The sequence below is a fragment of the Oncorhynchus gorbuscha genome, linkage group LG26 (assembly GCF_021184085.1).
Source record: "Oncorhynchus gorbuscha isolate QuinsamMale2020 ecotype Even-year linkage group LG26, OgorEven_v1.0, whole genome shotgun sequence".
NCBI classification, from domain to species: Eukaryota; Metazoa; Chordata; class Actinopteri; order Salmoniformes; family Salmonidae; genus Oncorhynchus; species Oncorhynchus gorbuscha.
Window position 1 is genome coordinate 3,869,744 of NC_060198.1, and position 15,466 is coordinate 3,885,209.

Below are 15,466 nucleotides of genomic sequence, written 5' to 3' on the forward strand. Positions count from 1 at the left end.
CAGGGCCCTACATTGTCATTGACGTTAGGCAGACCCACCTGAGCTATTGACACGATTAGTGGGTGCTTCCATTATTGCTGCAGTAACATTCAATATCCACACGGGGGCAGTATGATCAAGACACAATCAAACATATCTGAACTACAGCTGAACAACGTTTCTCAGGCTAGGCTTGGGTTGTGGGAAGGTTCCCAGATGAAGTCTCCCTAGGTACAGATCTAGGACCAGCTTACCCTCCCCAATCCTAACCATTAGTGGGGAAATGTAAAACTGAGGCAAGATCAGCGTCTAGGGGAAACTTCACACTACTCCGAGAAGCCTATCCTATAGCAAAATACATTCCATCAGCTCATTCTAAACAAGAGGACTGATGTGAAATCTGTTGTTAGAAGCAAAGTGAGTGCAAGAGACTGGGGAACCAGTCGGTAATAAGGATAGTAGCAACAATGTTATACAAAACCAAAAGTACATTCACAACGCTAGATTTCTGGCAAGTCAATGAGCGTGTGTGGGGAGTGGTTTGTGTATTTAATTTTTCAGTGTGTGTGTGTGTGTACGAGCATGTATACGGTATGTATGTTTAAGGCGTTATCAGCAGGAGCAGCCACCCTTGTCTGGGGGCGTGTCCTGCAGGCTGGGGCCCTTGTGATTGGCCAATGGGCTGGGCTCCCCATTCACGCTCTCGCTCATCTTCTCGCAGATGACGTCGACGAGACGCTCGAACACCTGCTTCACGTTGATGTTGTCTTTGGCGCTGGCCTCGAAGAACTGGAACCCTGGAGAAAGAGGGAGGAGATCAGGGAAACAAAGGATTACTAGAAGTAACAAGCCCAGCAAAAGACTGACTTGTTTTGTATTCTCTGTGAGTGTATATGTTGAAGTATTCATATACAGTATTTGTTTATTTTCTGGGTGTGTACTGTCTATATACCAATGTTAGTCTGTCTTTTAAGGTTGAGAGACAGGAGATAGACGAGTATATACACTCATGTGTGTGTGTGTGTGTGTGCGCATCTCTGCCACCCTGCTTGTCAGCCAGTCTCTGTCCATCCTCAGAGAGACCGAGAAAGAGAGGCAGACAGTGTGTGTGTGTGTGTTGTCTCCTACCCAGTTCATCAGCCAGTCTCTGTCCGTCCTCCGCTGGTACCAGCCTGTCGTCCTCCAGGTCAGCCTTGTTCCCCACCAGGATCACCTGGGCGTTGTCCCACGAGTACGTCTTGATCTGGGTCGCCCTGGAGACCGGACAACGACAATCAATATACGACTTTCATACTGTATATAACATCAGAGGTAAATAGTGTTGGAAAACCCTTGCATTCCAGCTGTTTCATGACTTAACATGATTTTCCAACAATAGGTAAGGGAGAAAGCAGAGCCCCATGGGAGTACTGTACCCACAAGTCCTGTGCACACACACACAGTTAGTGTGAATGTCTGTGTCAAATTGAATAAACTTTATTGATCCCAGAAGGGGATCTGACCCACCAGTCCTGCACAGCGTAGAAGGAGTCCTGGTTGGTGATGTCATACATCAGCAGGAAGCCCATGGCTCCTCTGTAGTAGGCTGTGGTGATGGTCCTGTAACGCTCCTGGCCCGCCGTGTCCTGTCACACACACACACACACACACACACACACACACACACACACACGGTTGTTTTAAAGAGTCAGTACCGTGTCGTCTATCCCTCCACTTAAATAAATACACACAGCACAGCTTAAATGGACGCCTCCAGTTTCAAAACACAATAGTCCTGGTCTTACTGTAGCAACAGACAGCTGCGTAGCCGCCATGGTTCACCTAGTATACAGAAACACTGTCAGCCCACACGCCGTAGGCCCTGCAGCCCACACGCCGTAGGCCCTGCAGCCCACCCGCCGTAGGCCCTGCAGCCCACACGCCGCCCCCTGCAGCCCACACGCCGTGACCCTGCAGCCCACACGCCGTGGGCCCTGCAGCCCACACGCCGTAGGCCCTGCAGCCCACACGCCGTAGGCCCTGCAGCCCACACCCCGTAGGCCCTGCAGCCCACACCCGTAGGCCCTGCAGCCCACACCCGTAGGCCCTGCAGCCCACACCCGTAGGCCCTGCAGCCCACACCCGTAGGCCCTGCAGCCCACACGCCGTAGGCCCTGCAGCGATGGAGAAGCACCTTCCAGATGGAAATATAATAACTTAAGGAATTAAAATCACACATCATGACCTCATTGACTTGAAAACAGGGACACCATTTCAGGTATTTCTATGGGGGTTCACATTGCCCCAGCCCAGCAAAAGCCATGAGGGCCATCCATCATTCAGACACAATGGTGCCATACCTTATGTGAGTAGTGGGGGAGTATGTGAGTAGTGGGAGAGTATTAGGGGTTAACTGGTTAACTGTAGCCTACTCAGCACAAGGAAAGAAGACAATGATTAACCCATAAGCACAGCAGAGCGGAGGGAAATCCATGTCAAGACAGCCCTCATGTTTCCACACCCTCTATGTACACCAGGATACAATGGCACCACTGCAGAATACTGTAAACCCGGTCTGACTAACAGAACCCACAACTATAGGGCAAGGAGTTATTCCATCCTGAGCAGGAAAAACCCTGGGCCCTAGTTATAGTAGCTGTAACTAGGACCTGGAAGTTGTTCCTGGTCAGGCCACTAGCAATAACACCTCAACGAATAATCAATATTACAACTAAGCTAATGTGGATGGTTTATCTAGAAAGCAACATATCAGCAGTCATAAAGATATGACCAGTAGTTTAGTGTAGTGGTGAGCTACTGTGAGAGAATCGTCTAGGCAGCCCTTTTCCCTATACCTACATAGTGCACTTCTTTGTCAAAAGTAGTCCACTATATAGGTAACAGGGTGCCATTTGGGACGCAGAACTAATCTTCTTCTTCTTGTGAGAATCCTATCCGACAGACGGTAATAGGCATGTATAGGGCGGCAAGTAGCCTAGCAGTCAAGAACGTTGGGCCAGTAACCAAAAGCTTGCTGGTTCGAATCCCTGAGCTGACAGAGTGAAACATGTACTTATCCCTAGCTCCTCCTGCAAGTCGCTCTGGATAAGAGAGTCTGCTAAATGACCCAAATGTACTGGGTGTCAGATTGCACTGTGAGCATATTAGAAAGCAGAGACAGCAGCACAGCCTTCTGCATCTTTTATGAAGTGGACGTCCAGGGATGATGTTCAACGTCAAGTGTGGTTAACGTCTGCGTCCAAAATGGCACCCTATTCCCCATATAGGGCACTACATGGGCCCTGGTCAAAAGTAGTGAATGAGGGAATAGGGTGCCATTTCAGATACTGTACATAATACAGTAAACGGGCACCATGTTTCATGCAACGGTGGGCCCCTCTGATCTGTGTCGCTGTTATTTCAGTGGACAAACATCCTTCTCACTCAGCATACCATCAAAGAGCAGCCTGCTGGAACTTAATGGTAAAAAAATAATAATCTGAGAATGAATGTTGTTATTAGCAAAACTTCCTCTCCTTCCTCCCTTGTTCTGAGTTGTCTGGTAAAACAAGCCAGGCGAACATAGCAGGAAAAAAGGCCCATTAACAAGCAAGAATGTGAACAAGGATCTGCACACACACACCCTCCCTCAAGTTTGACACCCCCAAGTTTGACACTCTTAAAGGGAGTGCTCCTAATCTCATCTTGTTACTTGTATAAAAGACACCTGTCCACAGAAGCAATCAATCAATCAGATTCCAAACTCTCCACCATGGCCAAGACCAAAGAGCTCTCCAAGGATGTCAGGGACAAGATTGTAGACCTACACAAGGCTGGAATGGGCTACAAGACCATCGCCAAGCAGCTTGGTGAGAAGGTGACAACAGTTGGTGTGATTATTGGCAAATGGAAGAAACACAAAAGAACTGTCAATCTCCCTCGGCCTGGGGCTCCATGCAAGATCTCACCTCGTGGAGTTGCAATTATCATGAGAACAGTGAGGAATCAGCCCAGAACTACACGGGAGGATCTTGTCAATGATCTCAAGGCAGCTGGGACCATAGTCACCAAGAAAACAATTGGTAACACACTACGCTGTGAAGGACTGAAATCCTGCAGCGCCCACAAGGTCCCCCTGCTCAAGAAAGCACATGTACATGCCCGTCTGAAGTTTGGAGGAGTGGGACAAAATCCTTCCTGAGATGTGTGCAAACCTGGTGGCCAACTACAAGAAACGTCTGACCTCTGATTGCCAACAAGGGTTTTGCAGAGGGGTCAAATACTTATTTCCCTCATTAAAATACAAATCAATTTATCATTTTTTGACATGCATGTCTAGATGTGTTTGTTGTTATTCTGTCTCTCACTGTTCAAATAAACCTACCAATAAAATTATAGACTGATCCTTTCTTTGTCAGTGGGCAAGCGTACAAAATCAGCAGGGGATCAAATACTTTTTTCCCCTCACTGTACATGTCAGCAACCACAGCTAATAGAGTCACAGAAAGCCTTATAGAGTGGCCATCAGTTTTGGAATGGATAGCCAGTAATAAACTGGTGCTGAACATCTCTAAAACTAAGAGCATCGTATTTGGTACAAATCCTTCCCTAAGTCCTAGACCTCAGCTGAATCTGGCAATGCATGGTGTGGCTGTTGAACAAGTTGAAGAGACAAAATGACTTGGCGCTACCTTAGATAGTAAACTGTCATGGTCAAAACATCTAGATTCAATGGTAGTAAAGATGGGGAGGTCTGTCTGTAATGAAGAGACACTATGCTTTTTTGACACCACACTCCACAAAGCAAGGGTGGAGTGTGGGGTAGGCAACAACATCTCCACCCCGCCGATCCTCAACACTGGGGCCCCACAAGGGTGCGTTCTGAGCTCTCTCCTGTACTCCCTGTTCACCCACGACTGCGTGGCCACGCACGCCTCCAACTCAATCATCAAGTTTGCGGACGACACAACAGTGGTAGGCTTGATTACCAACAACGACGAGACGGCCTACAGGGAGGAGGTGAGGGCCCTCGGAGTGTGGTGCCAGGAAAATAACCTCACACTCAACGTCAACAAAACCAAGGAGATGATTGTGGACTTCAGGAAACAGCAGAGGGAACACCCCCCTATCCACATCGATGGAACAGTAGTGGAGAGGGTAGTAAGTTAAGTTCCACGGCGTACACATCACAGACAAACTGAATTGGTCCACCCACACAGCCAGCATCGTGAAGAAGGCGCAGCAGCGCCTCTTCAACCTCAGGAGGCTGAAGAAATTTGGCTTGTCACCAAAAGCACTCACAAACTTCTACAATGCACAATCGAGAGCATCCTGTCGGGCTGTATCACCGCCTGGTACGGCAACCGCTCCGCCCACAACCGTAAGGCTCTCCACAGGGTAGTGAGGTCTGCACAACGCATCACTGGGGGCAAACTACCTGCCCTCCAGGACACCTACACCACCCAATGTTACAGGAAGGCCATAAAGATCATCAAGGACAACAACCACAACAACAACAACCACTCTCTCGGTCCCATCAAAGCTGGGACCGAGAGACTGAAAAAACAGCTTCTATCTCAAGGCCATCAGACTGTTAAACAGCCACCACTAATATTGAGTGGCTGCTGCCAACACACTGACTCAACCCCAGCCACTCTAATAATGGGAATTGATGGGAAATGTAAAATATATCACTAGCCACTTTAAACAATGCTACCTAATATAATGTTTACATACCCTACATTATTCATCTCATATGTCTACGTATATACTGTACTCTATATCTACTGCATCCTTATGTAATATATGTATCACTAGCCACTTTAACTATGCCACTTTGTTTACATACTCATATCATATGTATATACTGCACTCAATACCATCTACTGTATCTCGCCTATGCCGCTCTGTACCATCACTCATTCCTATATCTTTATGTACATATTCTTTATCCCCTTACACTTGTGTCTATAAGGTAGTAGTTTTGGAATTGTTAGCTAGATTACTTGTTGGTTATTACTGCATTGTCGGAACTAGAAGCACAAGCATTTCACTACACTCGCATTAACATCTGCTAACCATGTGTATGTGACAAATAAAATGTGATTTGAAGTCCTGCAGTCTCTAGTTTTATCTTATGTGGATTATTGTCCAGTCATGTGGTCGAGTGTTGCAAGGAAAGAGCTAGTTAAACTGCAGCTGGCTCAGAACAGAGCGGTACGTCTTGCTTGTCATTGTAGTCAGAGGGCTAATAGAAATACGATACAGCCAGTCTCTCTTGGCTAAGAGTTGAGGAGAGACTGACTGCATTGTTTAGTGTTTTTATAAGAACAATGAATGTGTTGGAAATTCCAAATAGTTTGCCTAGTCAGCTTACTCACAACACTGACACACACACACACTTACCCCAGCAGACATGCCACCAGGGGTCTTTTCACAGTCCCAAGGTCCAGAATAAATTCAAGAAAACGTACAGTATTATACAGAGCCAAGAGTGCATGGAACTCCTCTCTCATATAGCGCAAATGAACAGCAAGCCTGGTTTCAAAAAACAAAACCTCCTCTCCCCCATGTGCCCTACTGGTTGTGCGTGCGTACGTACTGACATGTGCCCTACTGGTTGTGCGTGCGTACGTACTGACATGTGCCCTACTGGTTGTGCGTGCGTACGTACTGACATGTGCCCTACTGGTTGTGCGTGCGTACGTACTGACATGTGCCCTACTGGTTGTGCGTGCGTACGTACTGACATGTGCCCTACTGGTTGTGCGTGCGTACGTACTGACATGTGCCCTACTGGTTGTGCGTGCGTACGTACTGACATGTGCCCTACTGGTTGTGCGTGCGTACGTACGTACTGACATGTGCCCTACTGGTTGTGCGTGCGTACGTACTGACATGTGCCCTACTGGTTGTGCGTGCGTGACATGTGCCCTACTGGTTGTGCGTGCGTACGTACTGACATGTGCCCTACTGGTTGTGCGTGCGTACGTGACATGTGCCCTACTGGTTGTGCGTGCGTACGTACTGACATGTGCCCTACTGGTTGTGCGTGCGTACGTACTGACATGTGCCCTACTGGTTGTGCGTGCGTACGTACGCACTGACATGTGCCCTACTGGTTGTGCGTGCGTACGTACGCACTGACATGTGCCCTACTGGTTGTGCGTGCGTACGTACGTACTGACATGTGCCCTACTGGTTGTGTGTATATACTGACATGTCTGTGGAACTGATAGATGCACACACACTACATGTTCATGTTTTCAAATGTATATATTTTGTAAAGTATTGTCTTTTTCCAGTAAGACGAGCTGTCGCCATTGACGTCGGCTAACGGCTAACCGCATCTTACCCAGATCTGTAGCTTGACCCTCTTCTCGTTGCGGTAGACCGTCTTAACCTTGAAGTCGATGCCCACGGTGGAGACGAAGGCAGAGGTAAAGGAGTCATCAGCGTAGCGGAAGAGTAAGCTGGTCTTCCCCACGCTGCTGTTGCCGATGATCAGCAGCTTGAACATGTAGTCAAAGTTCTGGTCCGCGGCATCCTTCTGGGCCTGGGTCTGCTGCTGGCCGGCACCGGGGTCGCTCGCCAGCGCCATCTAGGAGCGGAGAGGAGGAAACAGTTGAAGCAGTGCAACTCCTTGACCAGGGGTGCGTTCAGTACGACACACACTGTTATAACGTTTAACTCCACGGAAACGGTCCTGTAACGAACAACCAGTTAAAGAACGTTATGATTATGGTGGCCTAGAGGCCAATTGAGTTGTGCAATTTCAAATGGTCATATTGTTTAGGCCTCACCCCGCCCACATACAGTTAAAGACAGAAGTTTACATACACTTAGGTTGGAGTCATTAAAACTTGTTTTTCAACCACTCCACAAATTTCTTGTTAACAAACTATAGTTTTGGCAAGTCGGTTAGGACAGCTACTTTGTGCATGACAAGCAATTTTCCCAACAATTGTTTATAGACAGATTATTTCATTTATAATTCACTGTATCACAATTCCAGTGGGTCAGAAGTTTACATACACTAAGTTGACTGTGCCTTTAAACAGCTTGGAAAATTCCAGAAAATTATGTCAAGGCTTTAGAAGCTTCTAACAGGCTAATTGACAAAATTTGAGTCAATTGGGGGTGTACCTGTGGATGCATTTCAAGTAGAGGTCGACCGATTATGATTTTTTCAACGCCGATACAGATTATTGGAGGACCAAAAAAGCTGATACCGATTAGTCGGACAATTTTTTATTAATTTATTTGTAATAATGACAATTACAACAATACAGAATGAACACTTATTTTAACTTCATATAATACATCAATACAATCAAATTAGCCTCAAGTAAATAATGAAACATGTTCAATTTGATTTAAATAATGCAAAAACAGTGTTCGAGAAGAAAGTAAAAGTGCAATATGTGCTATGTAAGAAAGCTAACGTTTCAGTTCCTTGCTCAGAACATGAAAACATATGAAGGCTGGTGGTTCCTTTTAATATGAGTCTTCAATATTCCCATGTAAGAAGTTTTAGGTTGTAGTTATTATACGACTATTTCCCTCTATACCATTTGTATTTCATTAACCTTTGACTATTGGGATGTTCTTATAGGCACTTTATCTCCTCGCTCCTTCCTGGGCTCGAACCAGGAACACAACGACAACAGCCACCCTCGAAGCAGCGTTACCCATGCAGAGCAAGGGAAACAATTACTAGAAGGCTCAGAGCGAGTGACGTTTAAACGCTATTAGCGCGTGCTAACTAGCTAGCCATTTCACTTCGGTTACACCAGCCTCATCTCGGGAGTTGATAGGCTTGAAGTCATAAACAGCGCAATGCTTGACGCACAATGAAGAACTGCTGGCAAAATGCACGAAAGTGCTGTTTGAATTAATGTTTACGCGTCTGCTTCTGCCTACCACCGTTCAGGCAGATACTTAGATACTTGTATGCTCAGTCACATTATATGCAACGCAGGACACGCTAGATAATATCTAGTAATATCGTCAACCCTGTGTAGTTAACTGGTGATTATGATTGATTGTTTTTTTTTACAAGATAAGTTTAATGCTAGCTAGCAACTTACCTTGGCTTACTGCATTCGTGTAACAGGCAATGAGCGAGAGGCAGGTCGTTATTGCGTTGGACGAGTTAACTGTAAGGTTGCAAGATTGGATCCCCCGAGCTGACAAGCTGAATATCTGTCGTTCTGCCCCTGAACGAGGCAGTTAACCCACCGTTCCTAGGCCATCAGTGAAAGTAAGAATGTGTTCTTAACTGACTTGCCTAGTTAAATAAAAAAGGTATAAAAAAATATATATATATAAATACAAAATTTAAATCGGCGCCCAAAAATACAGATTTCCGATTGTTATGAAAACTTGAAATTGGCCCTAATTAATCGGCCATCCCGATTAATTGGTCGACCTCTAATTTCAAGGCCTACCTTCAAACTCAGTGCCTCTTTGCCTGACATCATGGGAAAATCAAAAGAAATCAGCCAAGACCTCAGAAAAAAAAATTGTAGGCCTCCACAAGTCTGGTTCATCCTTGGGAGCAATTTCCAAATGCTTGAAGGTACCACATTCATCTGTACAAACAATGGTACGCAAGTATAAACACCATGGGACCACGCAGCAGTCAGGCCGCTCAGGAAGGAGATGCATTCTGTCTCCTAGAGATGAACGTACTTTGGTGCGAAAAGTGCAAATCAATCCCAGAACAACAGAAAAGGACCTTGTGAAGATGCTGGAGGAAACACGTACAAAAGTATCTATATGCAAAGTAAATCGAGTCCTATATCGACATAACCTGAAAGGCCACTCAGCAAGGAAAAAGCCACTGCTCCAAAACCGCCATAAAAAGCCAGACTATGGGGACATAGATTGTACTTTTTGGAGAAATGTCCTCTGGTCTGATAAAACAAAAATAGAACTGTTTGGCCAGAATGACCATCGTTATGTTTGGAGGAAAAAGGGGGAGACTTGCAACCTGAAGAACACCATCCCAATCGTGAAGCACGGGGTGGCCGCATCATGTTGTGGGGGTGCTTTGCTGCAGGAGGGACTGGTGCACTTCATAAAATAGATGGCATCATGAGGAAAGACAGTCATGTGGATATATTGAAGCAACATCAAGACATCAGTCAGGAAGTTAAAGCTTGGTCACAAATTGGTCTTCCAAATGGACAATGACCCCAAGCATACTTCCAAAGTTGTGGCAAAATGGCTTAAGGACAACAAAGTCAGGTTATTGGAGTGGCCATCACAAAGCCCTGACCTCAATCCTATAGAACATTTGTGGGCAGAACTGAAAAAGTGTGTGCGAGCAAGGAGGCCTACAAACCTGACTCCGTTACACCAGCTCTATCAGGAGGAATGGGCCTAAATTAACCCAACTTATTGTGGGAAGCTTGTGGAATGCTACCCGAAACATTTGACCCAAGTTAAATAATTTAAAGGCAATGCCACCAAATACTAATTGAGTGTATGTCAACTTCTGACCCACTGGGAATGTGATGAAAGAAATAAAAGCTGAAATAAATCACTCTCCTATTATTCTGACTTTTCACATTCTTAAAATAAAATAGCGAGGCTAACTGACCTAAAGCATAATTTTTACTAGGATTAAATGTCAGGAATTATGAAAAACTTAGTTTAAATGCATTTGGGTAAGGTGTATGTAAACTTCTGACATCAACTGTACTTTATAAACCTATTCAATATTTGATCAGTCATTGGACCGGACTATGTGATGATCAGGGTGAATTTATGACAATGTTGTGAGTCAGCAGGTTCCCTCCATAACTCTCGCTAGCCCTCTCTATTTTCCTGCATCGTGAATGAAAGCCAGAGAATCCTGTCCGCCCCCCCCCCCGAATCCTGAATAAAAGCCAGAGTACCCCCCCGTCGCTATAGTCCTGTCCTGCAGTATGAATAAAAAGCCAAGGGTAATTCCACAGTAAAATATATGCCAAACAAAACCATTGATCTCAAAGTTTAACAAACCATACAACTCTATGCACAAGGACTACTTTTAATAATAGAAGACAAAAACACATTCACTGGAAGAACTATGCAGATGCAAAGTGTGGTAACAGAATAGTGTGTCCACGTTTTCTAAAAAACATCTGCTCTATATAAATATTCAACAATGTCTGCAGAAAGAATGGCGTGTCACCGTTAACATGACACATTGACTTGAGAATATATATATTTTGGTTATTGAACTACAGTAAGTGGAGTCTACTTACACCCAGTAACAGAATTTCATCATGGGTCTCTGATATGTACTACACAGAAATGGATAATCATGGATATGAACGTCATTCTCTTCATGGTGATGTATCTTAGGTATAAATATGAAATATCCTCCTTGGGTATTATTCTACACACTGGCTATTATTTTAATGGGCTCTGTCCCCAAACAGCAGCAAATTTGATTGGTCGGACCAAATCAGAACCAATCACAGACGCCTATGTTTCACAAGTTTGGACATCAAAGTAAAGCACAGCAGACCAGTAGAGTAGAGTTCAGCAGAAGAGTAAAGTACAGCACATTAGTGTACTCAACTCTAGTCTGATCTACTCTATTTCTTGACTGTACCAAACTCTACTTTTTTTTTTACTGTCCTCTGCTGTGCAAACTTGTGAACCCAACTGTAGTTTGTGAATACTATGATTTCCCCCATTGTAGCCAATTCCAGATTTGGTAATGGAATTGAGTTTCACAAACAAACTTGCTATCAGTAAAAATACTAATTGATGGCTATACCTTCACTTGTTACTTTTGTGAACATTCATTATCCTCCCTCCTAATGAGGGAGAGACATTAGAAAATATCTTAAAGATATGTGGGTTTTTGTTAACAGAATTAAGGGAAATTTTTCTTAAACTTAGAGTTCACTAAATATACACTGAACAAAAATCTAAACGCAAAATGTAGTGTTGGTCCCTGAAATAAATGATCCAAGAAAATTGTTCAAACACACGAAAAGCTTATTCCTCTCAAATGTAGTGCACAAATATGTTTACATCCCTGTTCGTGAGCATGTCTCCTTTGCCAAGATAATCCATCTACCTGACAGCTGTGGCATATCAAAAAGCTGATTAAAACGGCATGATCATTACACAGGTGCACTTTGTGCTGGGGACAATAAAAGGTCACTAAAATGTGCAGTGGTGTCACAACACAATGCCACAGATGTCTCAAGTTGAGGGCGCGTGCAATTGGCATGCTGACTGCAGGAATATCCACCAGATGTGTTGCCAGAGAATTTAATGTTAATTTCTCTACCATAAGCCACCTACAACGTACTCTGAGAATTTGTCAGTACATCCAACCGGCCTTACAACCGCAAACCACATGTATGACGTCGTCTGGGGGAGCAGTTTGCTGATCTCAACGTTGTAGTGCCATTTTATTTTACCAGGCAAGTCAGTTAAGAACAAATTCTTACTTCAATGACGGCCTAGGAACAGTGGGTTAACTGTCTTGTTCAGGGGCAGAACGACAGATTTTTACCTTGTCAGCTTGGGGATTCGATCTTGCAACCTTTAGGTTACTAGTCCAATGCTCTAACCACTAGGCTACCTGCCGCCCATTATGATACGGACAGGAATAATCTAGGGACAAGGAACACAATTGCATTTTATTGATGGCAATTTGAATGCACAGAGATACTGTGACGAGATCCTGAGGCACATTGTCGTACTTCAATGTAGCTTTCTTCACCGCATTCAATCTACAAACACAGCCTATTAGCTGCTACACATTAACTCAGCACCGGAATTTAAAAAACATCATTTATTACATACTGAGCGATCTGTTAGCAGAAGAAGTATTTTGTAAACAAAAGGTAAACAAATATGTTTGCTTTACAGAACCATCTTTTTTGTGTGTAGTTTTACAGAACATTTCCTGCAATTCAAAACATTTTTGCTATGGGGTGGAGATACATTGTCACTCTTTTAAAGCAAATTGTCTGCAATTCCACCATTACTTTTTGTGCCATGACTTATGCAAGGTTAATATGAAAGTAGTGAAAGTGACTAACAAAATCAATGGTTGCCCCCTGGGGGTCAGGAGCCCGGGGCACGTACACGGTCGGTAGTTCGGCCATGATTACGACAAGTTTAGATAGCTGGCTAGACTAACTAGACTAATTTACCAATCTACATTTTGTTCTACAAACATGAGTTCATTGAGTGACTGTCAGTGAGGGGAAAAAGGAAATCTGCAGCAAACAAGTTTGGAAATTGCACTTTTGTATTATATTATTCTGACTCTCAACAGTAAGTAAAGACGCCGACTGAAGTCAAAAACATTTCACATAAAGAACCGGACCTCGGTGTCCTCACGGCCGTGTATATGCCTCAACTTCTCAAAAATATAGACGGATTCGCAACCCAATTTGATATGCTCCTATAAACTTCACATGTTGATGCTCATGGGTCCTTTTACATGGAAATGACCCCAGAATGTCCACTTCTTCTCTCTCTCGCTCTCCATCTCTCTCTCTCTCTCCTGGCCTGGAGCATATGAGGGACACTGCGCATATGAGGGACGCTGAGCAGTGCTCTTTGCCTGATTAAGACCGTTTCCTTGGCAACCAGCTCAGCACAAACCATCCAGGGCCATAAAAACTAAGCATTACAGAGACCCAACAGACACACACTGAATACACGACTAGAAGAAACCAGTGCATGTTACTGTTGCCAAAATAGCACTTAGAACTCAATTCTGACTGCATTCATGTTGGGATCTTTGTTTGTGGCTTTTATGGGGAAAATTGACCCATATCAACACATTAAATTTCAATGTAGGCCTTTTTATCAATCATAAAACCACACAGGTATATTCCCCTCCTTTAAAAGGGACTGTCAAAAGTAAAGATATTACACATTTCCCTTTAAAATTGAGGTATATTAAGTAAAAATGACATATTCCACTAGTAACAGTTGGGAACATTACAAGTATATTTCGGTATGTTCCAACCCGAGGCTGGAATCATTGTTCTATGTGACAAGGTGTACGTGACGTGACCCTGAGGGACTTGAGTCACAGTGGTGGTAGAAGGTAGGAAGGAATCAGGACATGATGCAACATTCCACTCACTGTACATAGTGGGCATATGTAAAAATACTACTTTCCCTAGTCTAGAGTGCACTACTTCTGATCAGAACCACATAGCTGGGGTGTGTTTGTTTGTTTGTTTATGTGGATGGAAACGGTAAAGGAGGTCACTTGTTTGAGGTGATGGGTGGGACGCTTTTAATTCCTCCCAACCGGATATGATGACCCAAACAATTTATGGTTGTCTGCGGAATGGCACCCTGTTCCAAGTGTATATCCCGAATGGCACCCTATTTCAAGTTGTGCACTAGGGAGTGCCATTTGGGACGCATACATTACAATCTCATGAATGTACGGCCAATAGACTATAAGACTAATATACAAATGTAAACCGTTGAACTGCCTGCTCAAAAAGTCAACAGTAAGGCAATAAATTCCCAATTCAAGTTGGCCAACAGCTGTCGTTATTATATCAATTTATTTAGTTGACGGTAATAGATCTGCACAAATAGGCCTAGTCTACTCTGATATAGTAGGCCTAAAGCATACAACATAATGAGAATACTGGTTGTAGGCACTTGCTGAAAGATTATGTAAACAAAGGCAACAGCTGTCCCAAAACCACACGAGCGGTCCTAGTCTAAACTGATTGTAGCCTTTTGCGAAAAAATATTAAAAACACCCATAACTTTTGAGTTTGACAATCATGAAAGGGATGCATCTCCGGGCTTCCATATGGCCAATATCTCATTGCTGTACAACATGAAAAATAAGATCATAACCAAAAACTCATAAGAAACGCTCCTGAAAATACTGTCGGGTTCTTTACCTCAAATCCAGTGTGTGAATCGTTTTTTCGTCCACTCCCTCCTCCGGTTCCAACTCGATGTCTTTCTTTCCTCTCGCCTACTGTACGGTACTCCCGGATCTCATGCTCGCTCCTCCGTAGATGTTTGTGATATGGAAGGCTGCGGAAGTTTCCCTATATTAACCCAGTGTCACCGACAGTCCGACCCAGAGAACAGCGATGCATCCACGTTCACACAACCTCTGTATGTAGTGTTGCCCGTTTGCTGAACTTCCACGGTAGTTAAGAGTGCCGTGCGCACAGGGGTGCGCGTTGTGCATTTCATGGATTGTTCGTTTTCTTATTTTCTCTCCCCCTCGTTCAACAAAGTTGACATTGTTACAGTTCAGAGGAAATGTATAGTCAACCAGGCAAACAAATACAAGATTCTCCACCTTTTCCTCTACAACAGTTACTCAAATATGGTAGGCCTATATTACTAATTAAATCGATATAAATGAGAATACATACAAGGATCAGCGTAGTTAAAAGAAAAACCCAATCAGCTTTAGTATCAGCGATAGTGTGCTATGTAGGCATGTGAGTAGGGTTTCAATGCCAGTGTCTTTACCAAAATTCCCCGG

The 15,466-nt window shown here is 44.2% G+C and overlaps 1 protein-coding gene across 1 annotated transcript; it reads right to left on the reverse strand.

Moving 5' to 3' along the window:
* Positions 1-262: 262 nt before the first annotated feature.
* On the reverse strand, positions 263-15,394 carry LOC124015710 (ras-related protein Rab-3D-like). The gene is made up of 5 exons (XM_046331120.1): positions 14,865-15,394; positions 7,313-7,558; positions 1,486-1,604; positions 1,108-1,232; positions 263-776 (listed from the first exon to the last, which is right to left on the reverse strand). Exons 2-5 carry the CDS (start codon positions 7,556-7,558, stop codon positions 592-594), a joined length of 675 nt encoding a protein of 224 aa, XP_046187076.1. The 5' UTR covers positions 14,865-15,394; the 3' UTR covers positions 263-591.
* Between the last annotated feature and the right edge of the window lie 72 nt (positions 15,395-15,466).

What these genes read in the sequence shown, in the direction of transcription:
- LOC124015710 (XM_046331120.1), bottom strand. Translation starts at nt 7,558, where the DNA reads ATGGCGCTGGCGAGCGACCCCGGTGCCGGCCAGCAGCAGACCCAGGCC. An exon ending in GGGTCAAGCTACAGATCTGG is followed by an intron (nt 1,605 to 7,312) that starts GTAAGATGCGGT and finishes TGTGTGTGACAG; the next exon opens with GACACGGCGGGCCAGGAGCG. An exon ending in TTCTACGCTGTGCAGGACTG is followed by an intron (nt 1,233 to 1,485) that starts GTGGGTCAGATC and finishes TCCGGTCTCCAG; the next exon opens with GGCGACCCAGATCAAGACGT.